Source organism: Nannobrachium achirus, assembly GCF_963921795.1.
Source record: "Nannobrachium achirus genome assembly, chromosome: 14".
NCBI classification, from domain to species: Eukaryota; Metazoa; Chordata; class Actinopteri; order Myctophiformes; family Myctophidae; genus Nannobrachium; species Nannobrachium achirus.
The window spans coordinates 26886787-26902244 of record NC_137821.1 but is presented as its reverse complement, the minus strand read 5'-3'; the positions used below and the strand labels follow the sequence as shown (position 1 = coordinate 26902244).

General features: G+C 42.7%; 1 protein-coding gene across 1 annotated transcript; it reads right to left on the bottom strand.

Moving 5' to 3' along the window:
• Positions 1-272: 272 nt before the first annotated feature.
• On the bottom strand, positions 273-11995 carry myoz2a (myozenin 2a; the record flags this gene model as incomplete). The annotated part of the gene is made up of 5 exons (XM_080741510.1): positions 273-498; positions 1764-1944; positions 7132-7270; positions 10602-10777; positions 11914-11995. The coding sequence occupies 5 exons, from the start codon at positions 11993-11995 to the stop codon at positions 273-275; spliced, it is 804 nt and encodes a 267-aa protein (XP_080597636.1).
• Between the last annotated feature and the right edge of the window lie 3463 nt (positions 11996-15458).

Sequence of the window (15458 nt, the reverse complement as noted above, 5' to 3'; positions counted from 1 at the left end):
ATAGCATCAACATGTGTTTAACCACTTTAAACCTAGCTTTTGAAAATAGCCGGCCTACAAGCTCATAACATGTCGCTCAACAACGTGTTGTGAGCTTGTAGATCGGCTATAAAAAAAAGAAGAAAAATAATGTTTTAAACATTTTAAGAACACACATCTTGTATGGGAGTCCCTGGCACAAAATATTTTCTGATGGGAATCTGAGGCCAAATACATTTTAACTTGTGGGTCCTTGACATGAGAAAGGTTTGAGAACCACTGACTCAAGGGGCTCAAAGGTCTTCTGACTCTGGGATGAACACAGGGTCAACGGGAACCGTGGGGAGACAGACGGGGCCGCAGGCCGAAACCCAGCCCTGAGGCGCTCTGTTGAAGGTGGGTCGCTTGACTACCGTGTCTTCATGGAGCTCAGGGGGGGCCGGAAGGTCAAGCGGGAGCCTCTTGACTGCAACGGGAGGTGCTGAGGAGTTGCTGAAGCCGCCGAATGGGATGGCCACCCTGGAGGTTTCAACGGATTGACAGTGTTAACAGTAGCTGTCATGTACTAACGAGAGGGAGAGAGGTGACAGATGAAATGATTCATGCAATTAAAGAGAAGCTACAAAGGATTTGGCCATTGGACATTATTCTGAGAGATGGCTGCAGTTAGCAGTAGGCTTACAGGCATATTTACAATAACGACTCGGTTGAAGGGCAGCGCTAGTTCTGCTCTCTCAGCGTTTATACAAATACACACGTATGCATAATTAATGAAATAAAGAATAGGTGCATAATACCTGTGTGTGTGTGTGTGTGTGTGTGTGTGTGTGTGTGTGTGTGTGTGCGTGTGTGCGTGTGTGTGCGCGTGCGTGCGTGCGTGCACGTGCACAACACATGCGTGTGTGTGTGTGTGTGTGTGTGTGTGTGTGTGTGTGTGTGTGTGTGTGTGTGTGTGTGTGTGTGTGTGTGCGTGCGTGCTGCATGTAAAGTTTTGTATGGAGGCACTGCATGAAATGGGTTGGAGAAAAGATTGATGCTTACACCACCATTATTCAAAAGTATTTTCATTAGGATAATGTATAATGTATGTTCTGTATATCATCTGGAATACTCAATGAACACCAAGCACACCCTGTACTTTATCCCGCAAACATTATCGATCACTGGCAAGTGCAACCGTGCCTCCGTGGCAGTGCAATTAGACAGGTCTTCAATGAGATTCCACTTGTCATCATAGTTTTACTTTTATTTTTCTTTATTTTTTACTTTGTATAATACAGTGTGCATCTGATTAACTCAATTCCATTGCATGTGCAGACTAGAGCAGGGGTCTTCAACAGGGGGTCCGGGACCCCTAGGGGGTCCTCAGAGTTACTGCAGGGGGGGCCACCAAATCCTTGTGTGAAATGATAATTATTTTAAATGAACAATTGAACCCTCGCATATACTCTGACAAGAACTTCAGCCAAAAATAGCCGATCTACAAGCTCTCAACGCCTTGCGCTTGGCAAAGTTTGGTGTATAGGTAAAAAAAGAGCAGAACAAGTAAAGAGTGAAAGGTCAAGTTCACTAAGTAGCAACGATTTATGATTTTAAGTGGTTAAGTGTCAAACATGTCTATGAATCTATCTATGAAATCGATGATAATCTCCATCACACATTTATACAATATGTATAGGGGTCCCTGCTTCATCTCTCTCTCTGCTAAGGGGTCCTACGTTGAAGACCCCTGGACTAGAGGAACATAAACATTTGCATTGTGTTTCTAACAGTACTGTTCTTACCTGTTGAAGCACTTGTACCCTGGGAGCTCTGGTTGGGTGGAGGGTTCCGGCATGTGGCTGGTGAGAGTCTCTGCCAGGGCAGGGTCACTGATGATGGCCTGTTCCCAGGGTGAGCGGTAGGCCTTTGGGCCTGGGCAGTTGAACTTCTCTGGAGGGACGTCTTTCAAGGGACCTCCATATCCTGAGAGATGACACACTGATTGTTCTTATTTTGTTTATGTGAGAATGTTGATTGAGCAATAGTGCTATTATTTCACCCTCATGCCAATGAGGAATATTGAACTGAAATATATTGTTGTTGTCGGGTTGTATTTATCATAAAAAAAACGATTTAAACAAGTGAAAATATCCGATCTACAAGCACACAACGCCGATGCGAGGTGTTGTGTGCCTGTAGATCTGCTATTTTCACTAGTTTTGTGAGACAGTTTTGTACGATGAAGCAGGGCTTTACTTTACGAAAGAAACGTACAGAAACTTGGAGATACGAGGTTTCTGCACGACAGTGACAATATAATAACATTTAGGTGAGATAGAGAATGGTCAGAATATACCGTACAAACATTAAACCAAACAGTTAAAAGAAAATAAGGACAAAAGCAGCACATGAAATCTCAGAAAGAACACTGCACTTAAACTGTATTGAGAATATAGGTGACCCACCCCACCCCTTCCTGTTCATCACATTAGCGCAATTCCACAGGTCTCCAACTACCCCCTCAGGCAATAAAAAAACGGTTAATGGTTCACAGCAAAAAAGGAAAGGCACTTTGTTGTAAAATGCACAAGGCTTGACCCACATCCCAGTATCTGTACATATGCCTACTCTCATAACTATACGTAATCACTCTTAAGCTTTGTAATCATATAGATAACGTGTTTGCGTATGGGCTTCTTTCCCTATCACAAAACTGTATGGCCAGTATGTATACCGTTTGTACCACATCCATGTTCCTATTCCTAACTGGTCTTGCCTATAGTCATGATGACTCATGTATCTTCCGGCAACACAATGTATTCTCTGTGTGTGATTAATAAACTTCAGGACATGTTGTTTGTCACTGCCGTGCTGTCATCATGTTCTCGGAGCTCGCGCTTGCTTGCAGAAGGGTAATCCAGATCAATGACCTGCCACCACCTCGGAGAGTGATCAGAAGATTATGGTTATCTCTGTCTCAGAAGTGTGTGTACATGCACACGTGTAGGCCTCATGGGGGAGACCGACATGTCGTTGTTGTCGGGTGGAAACCTTGAATGTTCAAAACCCGTTTGTTTTGTCATTTTAAAATAGTGAAAATAGACGATCTACAAGCACACAACACCTCGCACTGCGAGGCGTTGTGTGCTTGTTGATGTGCTATTTTCACCAGTTTTGTGGACAGTCTTGTATGATGAAGCAGTGCATGGCTTTACTTTACAAAAAAAAAACATACAAATTTGAAACTTGGAGATACAAGGTTTCTGCCTGACAGTGACGATGAGTTTGTGTATCCTTCAAAAACAGCACTTCACCCATGGGGGGGTGCAAGCTCAAGTATTATGTAACAGAGAGTACCATGACATGTCATGTCCAACCCTCACTCACAATGCACAATCCCCCTTCCTGAGTTTACCCTTTGCCCTGAGGAGGATGCAGGAGAGACCAAGCAGAGACCCTGGGGAAGTTTACAATGTTGGAGAAATCCATTGCAGAACATTTTCACAAGAACGTCTTTGGCTGGTGAAATATTTCTTCTGTGGTCACTGGTTGTACAAGATGTTTTCGGTTAATGATTGTCACATGACAGAATATTCCCAGTGAGCAGTCTAAAATCTGACTAATCAACGTCTAGAAATGAATGTTTTTTTAGACGTTTTTAGACAAAGCTGCTTATAGACTAGAGTCACTAGACGTTGATTAGACATTATCAACGGCTATATATAGACGGTCTATATATAGAAAAGAATGTTCATTTCTAGACGATGATTAGACCGATTTTAGACTAGCGTTTAGATGTATATTAGACGTCTAATAGCCCCGAAAAATACTCAGTGGGTACCAGATACAGTCTTTTTCCTTCAATATACTGTGTTTAAAGAATGAACTAACAGGATTGTATGACATTAATGTGACCACCTCGGGTCAAACTGACATGGCAAATAAAATAAAGAGAGAGTTCTCACGGCACTAAAGAATTAGGTCCATCAGTATATGGGCAGTAAAGGAGTGCTCAAAGTTATAGCTTTATAGGCCTATATCGTCACTGCCGACACAGCGGCTATGACTTTAAATCGCAGATTTCCAGTCATTCCACCAGTTAATTTGGCTCTACGGTAGGACATGCAGGGGCGTCACAAGGGGTAGGAAAGTGGGACTGAGTTACTAGGGCCCAAGGTGGAGGGGCCCTAGTAACTTTATCTATTGAAAAATTGCAGATATACAAGCTCACAGCGCGGCACCGAGTGCCGCGCTGCGAGCTTGTAGATCTGCTATTTTTGAAAAGTTGTGAAAATGTGTGAAAATCTTTGAATATATGTATTTTTTAAGCGAACATTTCTAACTCAAATTTTGCTTCTGGGGGTCCCTGGAATTAAATATTTTGAGATCGGGGTCTGTGGCTTGGGGGTCCTTGACATAGGTTTCTTGCACACATTTTCACAATTTTTCAAAAATAGCAGATATACAAGCTCGCAGCGCGGCACTCGGTGCCGCGCTGTGAGCTTGTATATCTGCTATTTTTCAATAGTTAACATTCATGGGGGGCCCGCAGTGAATCCTTGTACCCAGGGCCCAGAATTTGGTGTGACGCCCCTGAGGACATGGCTCAGATAAATTAGTAGCCTGAGTAGCCTATAGATAGATGAGGTCATCCACCAGTTCTGAACTTCTGACCTCATCACATTTTTGCAGAAGAGTGCAAAGCTTAGCACGGAAATCTTAGTAACTGCCGACTACATATTTCCCGTTGAGCTTCCATATCATTGCTCATTACGACAGCTGAATTAGGTGAATCTATATGAGCCGTGCCTGGCGGCTTTACGACTTAACTTAGACACACGCCTACTGTACAACACCTGGGCACGGGTGTGAGCTATTTCAAGATCTATTACTCAATCGATACCCAATACTCTCTGACCTAATTCCCTCCGCCTCTGGAACGGGTCCACCCAACACCTCAGAGTAGGGGAGGTGGTTAATGAACGTAAGCTCCAGAAATAGCACTGCATTCTCGGTCCATGTGCTCATCCTTAAATCAGTGTTGGTTTTGTGTCTACTTGGCTAAATTGAAAGGTATTGGAGGGGTGCCTGCCAGCCAGGCTTATCTCAACGGTATCAGTATCTCCAGGAAGGGGCAAACAGGATACACTCCTCGTTTCCTGTGGGTAAAACTGGCCAATTATAAAAAAGACAGTCACAGCGGATCGTAAAAAGAGGGCAAAAAAAAAAAAAAAGAGGTAGAGGATAAGAGAGAACGTTCTTGGCACTAGAAAATTAAAAGAGCGGGTGGAGTATGGAGAGAACGAGAAGGCAGAGCGAGAGAGCGAATGGTGAGAAAAACCCGTCATTTTATTCTGCCGTGGGCCAAGAGATTCCAAGCCAAGATAAAATGTTCTCACTTCATAGAAGAAAGGATAACACATGGATCCTTTTTTTAACAGCAAGATAGCATGTGCTGCAAATCATAATAGATAATATAATTGCAGACATTTCGTAAAGTTTCAAATAAAATATCCAAGCACTCTTCGCCCACTTATATTGCCCACACCGCCCTCTGCCTTTTTTTTTTTTTTACAATCATTAGAGATTCTTACAGTTTCCGTATTGCAGTGATAGCAGGGTGACCAGATGTCCCCCTTTGCGAGGGACAGTCCCACATTTCCATGACTTTTCAGGCGTCCCCCAAATTGAGACTCTGTCCCACATTGTGACTGGCAGGTGTTGATATAGGTGCGCTGATTGTTGCTGAAGAGCTCTTTAACATGAGCTCACAGCAAGCTAGACTGGACCACACTGGACTACTATATTAATATGTTATAGGACATTCCATTGTAATGTAAATCTCTCAGTGTCTCTTTTACCTGCAAGATATGTTTTTAAGACTGTTATTAAAATAACAAGAGAAATATCCCCTATAGGGGGGTAAATAACAAAGTAATAGGCAGTATTAGGGCTATGGTCGAATATTAGGGCTATGGTCGAATATGACATCAAAGCATAAGCATTTATTAGCAACTTAAGTAATAATTTGCTATTAACTCCCTGCCCGCCCGCCCGTCCCACATTGTCCCACACAAGGTGGTACTTCTGTCCCTCAAATGAACAGTTTGGATCTGGTCACCCTAAGTGATAGCGAGCAGTTTCTAAAACATTATCCATGACAATGGTCTCAGGGCAGTGGTTCTCAAACATTTTCATGTCAAGGACCCCCAAATTAACATGTAGTATTTGGCCACAGACCCTATATCTGAAAATAGTTTTTACCAGGGGCCCGAAGAGAAGATGAAAGAGAAGATTGCTTAATTCTTTTTTTTCTTTTCTGCCAGGACTATTTTTTGCCCCCTGTCCCTCCATCCATGTTTGTGTGTGTGCCTCATGGTGGCGCTATAACAGACCGATTCGTGTTTTTAGCTATAACCGATCAGTGTAAAACTTTGTACACGCACTCCCTAGAGGCCAAGGAAAAATCTCTGCCCTGCATTTTTCACATCTGCCTTTTATAGCGCCACCAGGAGGCCGACTTATGTAAAACATAATTTTTTTATATTACTCTTTCAGATTTTATCCAAAAATCACGTAAATCAGTACCCAGGCATCTCTATAGTCATATGATAAAGACGGATCTATCCTATATTTCATATTCCATCCTAATTGGCTAACATTGGCTTCCAAAGTTTGCAGGATTGGTCCTTTTTGAACAAAATGCCTCAAATCATGAAGCACATTCCCACTAGGTCAAGGAACAAATGTCACCCTTTTCACATTGGCCTGTTATAGTGCCACCAGCAGGTCCAATTTTGGAACAAAATGCCACAAATCATGCATGCAGTGTCTGATTGCCATGAAAGCGTTGGCCGATTATAGCGCCACCAGGGGGCCACAATAACTTGGCCTGGTGACCTGGTGGAGACCTGTGCTCGGAAGAGCACTGCTGTGAGACCCTAGACATGCTGACTCGGGACCCCATGGGTCTCGGTGTCAAGTACAATGGTTAAACTGATTGTCACGCAATTTGAACTAGGACCCTTGGTGAACTAACTGATGTAGGGTAAGATAGATGGAACAGAGGCGATCAACATTATACTAGCTTATTATTCATTTTCAACTGAGGTCACTTAAAAACCGTAACTTATTATTATTATAGCACAGTTCAGTGCCTACATTACATACCTGGTGCAATACAATCTGGGTTTGATTCACATGTTCTTGTGTCTGGCGTGTTGGGTGGTGTCTTAGGATGTTCGACAACAGCGCCCAGGTTGTCCTCGCTACCAGCATTACCATTCTCAGTTTGAAGAAGCTCTCCATTCTGAAAGAGAGATGAAACGGAGTCAAAGAGGTTAGATCAGATTGATTGATTTTTATCAATTCAAATACAATGCTGTACTACTGTGTCAAGGAATCTATCAGGATATCACAATAAAGTCACATGACATACTTCCATTGTTGTCCTGTATACTTGGCTGGAATGATGTGACGTATTCTCTGATTTCATTTGGAATTTTATTCCATTGTTACCCCTCAGAGTAAAGCAATGTTGGCTATACTTCTCCCTCAAATTGAACTGTTTCTAGACCTCATATACATTTTATGGAAGTTTCTAATTAAATGAAAATACACAAAATTCTTTTGGACAATGAAAGGATGAAAGGAGCGAAATATCAGTGATGGGTGGCTCCCGACTGATGACCCTGCATTAACATGGCAGTGTCAGAGTTTGTTTGTTTTGTGTTACCCCATTGTGCCAGGCAGTGTAATCAATATGACACTGAGCTAATGATGCGTCATCATTATGGCATCTTTATGGTGCCTTTATCCAGGAACCTTCTGGCGAGAAATGCGTTGTTGTTGTTTTGTTTTTCATTAACCTTTCAAATAACAGAAAGGGCCATAGCTTCACCTGTCATACATTGGTCAAGCTCACATCCAAGATAATAACAGAATGTTTTTCTCTGAACTCTATCACACGGCACTCCACAGAACAACCAGCTGAGGCTCTTCCTTGATCCAAATAAAATACATCCTGACTTACCCAAGTGCAAAGATAACATTGTCACATAACCAACCACTTACATTCGGGAGCTCCTTGCCAAGTAATGTTTCTATGCCTTTTCAAGCTTTGAAAAGTGTATATTTCAACCAGTAATACTGTTGCCTTTTGAATTAAATCAGTCTAAAGGCCCATTTCCACTGGGCCAGATAACAGATATCTGGAGATATTTCTCCAGATATTTCTCCATGCAAAGTGGATGGTAGATACAGATAAAAAAGAAAATTGCCACAGATAAAAGTATCTGTGGCAAATATCTGTGGTAGATATTTTTTTTATCTGTATCTACCATCCACTTTGAATGGAAAAATATCTGGAGAAATATCTCCAGATATCTGTTATCTGGCCCAGTGGGAATGGGCCTTAATAAAGTAAACCATTCTCTAGTGAACAAGACTCAATGGTTCTTATTCTTGCACCGGTTAAGATATTATAAATGTGGTCATGAATTACTCTAAGATGTTTAAAAACTTTAAATAGACACAAGGTTGTCTGCATGCCTCCTGTCTCTTCATTGTTAAGATTAAAAGCCTTCCAGCACTTCAGATCCAGTCTTGTTTTAGTTTGGATTTCTTTGAAATCCGCAAACGTCTAATTGTGACGACCGTAGGTCACAGTTCACTATGACAACCGTCACATCCTGTCCATCAGTGAGTCAGTCTGTCAGTCTGTAACGCTCCAATGTCTATAGTTGAGCTGTTCTGACATCACACTGTTTACTGTCACGCTCCATATTATGACCAAGACAGCCTGTTCTGGCAATCATATATGGAGATCAGTCCTGCTGACTATCATCACCTGGATATCCATATATGAAGATTACGACACTGACCTCATCAAACCCTATCCATACATGGAGACGACTGGATCATCACCTAGATCTCCATATATGGAGCTGACCTCTACATCTGATTCCCAAGTTGATGCCCTGTTAGGCCAACCACCCTAACAGAATCCCTTTTATGCCCATCAATATTAAGCCAATATCTGGGAATGCCCATATATGGACATATTGTGTCAGTCTAACCAGTGTGGTTGCCGCGACACAAGTCACTCTTGCAAATTAATTCCGTCCCTGTCCCTTTTATGCCCATAAAAAGAGATCCCTGTCCCGATGTCATCAATATTAAGCGCATCTCTGGGAATGCCCATATTGGGCAATGCCCATATATGGACACTCCATATGGCCAAGACAGAATTAATTTGCAAATCAAGACGGCTGACTATCATCACCTGGTTCTCCATATATGAAGATCACAACACTGACCTCATCAAACCCTGGATATCCATACATGGAGATGACTGGATCATCACCTAGATCTCCATATATGGAGCTGGTCAATAATACCTCTATCTGACCTAACACTATAACTAAACTAAGCATAATCAAGTCAATACTGGAGATGTGGCGTAGGTTATGGATTTCTACACAGAGAGAAATTCTTTCAACATAAAATGCTGCATTCAAGTTCAGGAGAGTTTGGACAAGGCGATTCTCTTCAATGCTGCCTTCAGGTATGGCATGGAAAGAGGGCATTTGCGTTTCTTTCACCATAGTAAATCACTGCATTCATGGTCTGAAGAGGGCACTTTCCACAGATAGTTAAAAGGGCAGGGGCTCAAGCCCCACATGTGTGCACGTGCCTGCATAACATAAGAACTGTGTTCCAAAAAGGTAATACAAAATGAGGCCATGGGATTTTGAATGGCATGAGTTTGATGAAATAAATAACCTCTGCTACATCACTCAGGAACCTACAGTAGCTGGAATGTTATCAAGGTGAGCCAGTATTTTCAAAGGTATTTGAACCCGATTTCCAGCAACATCAAGCAGAACAAGGCCCAGCTGCATATACGCCTTCAACACAGGAAATTATGTTTTGTAAGACTTCAGTGTAATGTGTTGCAGTCCTAGCTGGCCAACAGCTTTCATTCCAGTGGAGATATTTGTGATGATTTATTCCAGAACTTCCTGAGGAAATGTTGACAACTTAAAACAAAATCCCTCTTTCCCCCAAGAAAATAAACAAATCCCCCAAAAAATGTGCAGGCTTTCTAGCTTAAAAGAAGTGGCGAGAGACACTCTCCTGGCTGAAATAGTTACATTGTTATAAGCGCTATTCTGAATAATTGTGAAAATAGCTATGTTCTACTACACTAATATAAAACTATGATCAACAACATTTGCTACACATCAAAGCAGGACAAATGTCTGGGAAGGTTTGAACATCGAACCTAACTACAATAAGCACTATTCGAAGCGCTCGGGAAATTCATATTATATTTGATATAAAAGCACTCACGCAAAACAAAATCTGTGGACACAGAAGGAGTAGGGGGTCTTCCCTAGAGGATGACCCCTACAAATGTTGGTGACACACCACGGATGGCACTTGCTTATTCTAATCTAGCAGCAGCAGCACCCTTGAGCCTACACTTTCAGGTTCGTTGCAAGGAGTAGCACGGCCTCTAGGGGCTGCTAACGGGGCTGCTATCAGTCTCTCAGTGTTGTGACCTTATCTCACTTGACATTATGTGTGTACACCACACACCCCATTGTGTTTGCTTGTGAACCACACAGTAAACTTACATTGGTCAGAATGGTCACAGCGTTGGTTTGATTCTGTATGCTTTCAAAGGTGAACTTTTCAGAGCGTATCTGGCGCTTCTTGAAGAGAACAGAGCCCCGGTTGGAGGCCAGAGAAAGCTCCTCCAACATGATGTCCTTGGGTACACTCAGCTTCTTCCCAAGGTCCAGTTCAGCACCTAGCAACACACAGAGACACGGAAGAGATGGCTTGTTTATTCTGCCATCATATTTCACACGTGTCTGTTGTTGGCCTTACTTGTACACTGTAAAAGTGTGTGTGTGTGTGTGTGTGTGTGTGTGTGTGTGTGTGTGTGTGTGTGTGTGTGTGTGTGTGTGTGTGTGTGTGTGTGTGTGAGTGTGTGTGTGAGTGTGAGTGCGTGTGCATGTGCGCGTGTGCGCTTGTGTGTGTGTGTGTGTGTGTGTGTAAAGAAGTACCACTTGAACTTTTACATGTTAGTATGAAGATGCATGTTTTGTATATCCTTGCAAACAAATTGGACCATCCTGACAACATAGATTTTGTTCAGGTTAGGTGTGGCTCTCACTCTAAAACACAGCTATTGACATTGTGCAAAAAAAGAGAGAAAAAAACCCACTTAGCATACAGTACATGGATTGCTGACTTGGTATTTCTGCCAATATGATAAACGAGGAATAATTATTCTATTCATTTCCTGTCAGCCGCTCACGTCCAGTGACATGTCCAGCGTTTGTGGTCAGTGCCACATGCTAGCAAAATGCATGCTAATCATGGTGATGTCATCGGCCTATACCAAAGGGGCACATTCCAGATTTGCCAGAATATACTTCAGCTGTCAGTATCCTTCAGCCCCTCCCCCATCCCAGTGAGTTACACAGATGTCCTCACCCTGAAATAGTGTGTTCAAAGGACGATGACAAAGGGATTAGTTACTTTGGCCAATAAAACTTCTCATTTGCTTATTTATAGACAGGGTCATAGAAGGGAACTGCAGGCTGGTGACTGGAACACTGCCGAACGGTGAAAGTGCAAGGATGGATATGTGCGCGTGTGTTATTGTGTGTGATTGTGTTGTGTTCCATGCCTCCACGTGCAACATTTTAATGAGTGTAACTGAACCCACCTGGGACATAGGCTATCCTTCCAGCTCAGTAAATACAGTGATACATTACAGTATATGCCATTATATTGAATGCACACACTCTCACAGGACACCACAGGAATGCTGTCCGTTGGGAGCAGGGGGAGACAGTGGGGGACACGGAGAGACGAAGAAGAGCGGGGTCAGAGGGGACACAAAACAAGGAAGCAAAGGAGGAAGGGATTTGCTACCTTCCGGGCCTTGGATCTCCCTGCAGATTGCTGCCGCCTGTATTTTCCTCTCCCTGGTTGTCATGGTACAGAACTGTGACATGGCTGCCCCTGGGGAGGCAGGAAGTCACAGAACACAGTTTACATCAGTACAACTACAACCCTGTTCAAACTAACAACGAACAAACAAACAACAACGACATGCAAAAGGGAGACAACATAGCAGCATGCCGAGTGTTGACTATCGATTGACCGGCATGACGCCTATACAGAAACGCACACAACACACGCCAGCACGCATGCTGCAGCATGTAGAATTTATTGGGACAGACGAAAAGGGCAAAGTTTGCACATCCCTTTAAATAACCTTGCATGGGAAACCAGCACCGTCAAGAGAATGGGGAATCTATACGCTTGAAATGACACGGGCAGAGAACAAGCTAGGCGACAATGTCAAAAGCAGGTGTGACGGTTGACGGTTGGGCAGGCAGGGGAAAGTTCACACGCTAAAGTAAGAGATATTGCATGTGTGTCAATGAGCTAAACAGCCATTTCTTTCATCAAGACATTATATTCAATAAATACTATAATTCATATCACTGTTTGAAAATCAATTCATAGCGCTTTACATAAACAAAGCAATAAAACAGCAAATAGTGAAATTAACAAAGAAATACAGTAGCAAATAGGAGTAGAAAATATAAATGTAATGCTGTAAAATACTAATAAAGTGAGTAAAATACAATATTTTCAGAATTACAAGACAATAAGTGATATATAATATCAGGTAGTAAATCCCATCTATAAAAGTGTAGTTTCAAAAGTGATATAAAGGATACTGACTTTGCTAGCCCAATATCTTCAGGCAGGTTGGTCACCTTTATACTATAATTAAAGGAGCACTTCACCCATTTTCAACCTTATGATCATATCATTGGTCCTCACTAATGCTCATTATAAGACTACACAAATTCCATCTATACTCACTCTATGTCTCATTGGTGGGCTATTAATAGACAGTTCTGAAAGATGCCTACCAATGACATCATCGATTCCGAGCTAATATAGAAACTATACACAGCCTTTCTCTGTAGAAATAGAATTCTAATACTGAATTCCACTCATTGTTCCGGCTGACGTCGATGTTATGTTCGCATTGTATATTCTTAGTTAGCACCGGTGTCATCAGCATAGAGCTGTTAAGAGCTGGAGGAAAACACGCGGCAGGAGCGGGCAAAAAGTCACATCTCGAAAAGTCACACATTTTGTTATTCCACAGCAAACATGCTGCACACCTGTGAAGTGACCTCAGAGAAAGACTTACCTGTCCTGTAGGGCCCTATGGAGGAAGAGAGGGCGGGGTGGGGGGGCGGAGGGGGTTTGTCTGAAGTTGTGCTTGTCTCCTTGGAAGCGGACGTCAGGAAGATGAGAGGCGAGGGGGTCAGACTGTGCTCTGCGACCTGCGTGGGTGCTCGTGCGCCCCGGCAGACAGAGGGGCTGTCGCGGTGAGGGGGCAGGAAGAATAAGGGGAAGGGGTGGGGGGTTGTCAGTGGCCAAACTGATCTGACTGACTGACTGACTGACCGACTGAATGAGTCACCGTCACTGGTATTGGGTTCACAAGCGGAGGGGGGGCTAAATTTAGAGCTTTAGGGTGCTATTGCTCCCTTTGCCCCCCATTTCTCTCTCTCTCTCCTTCTCTCTCTCCTCTCTCTTTCTCTCCCTCTCTCTCTCTCTCATTTTTATAGTAGCTAATGTTGGACTTGGGCTACATGATACTATCTTAGCTCATGTCTTCCTTCTTACTGTAGGCTACTGTGCAATAATGCTACTTCCAAAGGGATATTAATATATTATATTCCCATGTGCTTGGCTCTGAAGAAAACAAAAGTAACTAAACTCTGCTCAAGCCTTATGACACAGTAAAAACTTACTTTTTTTTAGCTTTTCTTCTCCCCCCTGTGTTATCCACAATGAATATTGATTTGGTCTGCAAATGTCATTTTAATCTCTGCCAGGCCAAAGGCAAGGCCATGCGGAGATTATGTTTTCACCCTTGTACCTATCTCACAAACTACTACACCGACCAGTGGCATATTTATTGTACACGATGCCAGGCCAAGGAACTTGCAAATAGTTTCCGTTGTATTACTTACATAGACTGACTTGATCAGCTGGTTGACATACGTTGGCTACTTGCTCCAAATACTGTTATATACTGTTACATATAGGCTGTTTATGCCAAGTTGGACAGACATGGGGGCTGCTGTCATTTACATTCCCAACCTGAATTAATTATGTTGTGTTTCCAATCTGGCCATGTACACATAATTGACAAAAAAAAACATTGACAAGCATCCTTTATGAGACTATCAGACTATTCACCTGTGGGGGGCGGGCAATACATTGTATCCAACATAGAAATAATGTTCACGGCAGCTACTAGGCCCACTGTTATGTAACAGGTTGTGACAAGCCCCCATCGTCTCTCACCACCCCCTTGCCCAGCGGTGACAAGCCCCCACCAACATCATCAGCCCCCCACAACCCCCACCCCCGATCCATCGCCATTGGATATTATGGAGATTGTTACTCCTCAGGACAACCAACAGACCCAGGCAGACAGACAGACAGCCTGCGTGTGTGTGTGTGTGTGTGTGTGTGCGTGCGCGTGTGCGTGTGCGTGTGCGTGCGTGCGTGCGTGTGTGTGTGTGTGTGTGTGCGCGCGTGCGTGCGTGCGTGTGCGAGCGAGCGCGCAAGCTATGGTACATTGTCAAATCCCAGGAAATCCATGCCTTGAATGGGATGCCTCACGCTTGGAATAGAGTAACACAACACACCAAACAAACATTCTGAGCTGCAAATTATGCTATAAGAATTGTTTTTATTTTGTAAAATGATTTATATCAATTCCAAATCATTACTTCAACGTGGAACATGAATTGTTCTCTGTCATCGTGGCACAGCTAGGTGGAATTCCAGCCAACTTGAGCAATAAGCGTACATGATAAATCAATTGGTGTCCTGCAGTACACTTCAGATGCTTAGCACAAGTCACAAGAACATGTTGTATGATGAATCTGAATCCTGCATCTGTGAGATCATGCCTCACGGACTGTATACTTTATGAAAATCTCAACATAGCTTTAATCCATAACCGTATTAATCGTATTACATACAGTTTATGCTTTGTTTTGATGTTGTTTGTGTCAGCATAATAACCAGAGCTTTAAACAATCATCAGACCTTATTTCTGAATATGTATAAATCATCATCATCCATGGGCAGTGGTGTAAAGTAACGAAGTACATTTACCTAATACTGTACTTAAAGGACCACTTCACCTCTGGGACAACCAGTCAGATCTTATATTATTGTTGTTATAGGTCATATGATGCATTTCGCATCATACTATATGACCAGTTGTTGCATGCTGAAATACTAAAATATCTAAAAACACAGATTGAACACATATAACTCAGGATTGTGTTGATCGTGTCCCAAACAACAATAAAATAAGATCTGGTTGTCCCAGAGGTGAAATGGTCCTTTAAGTACAATTTTAA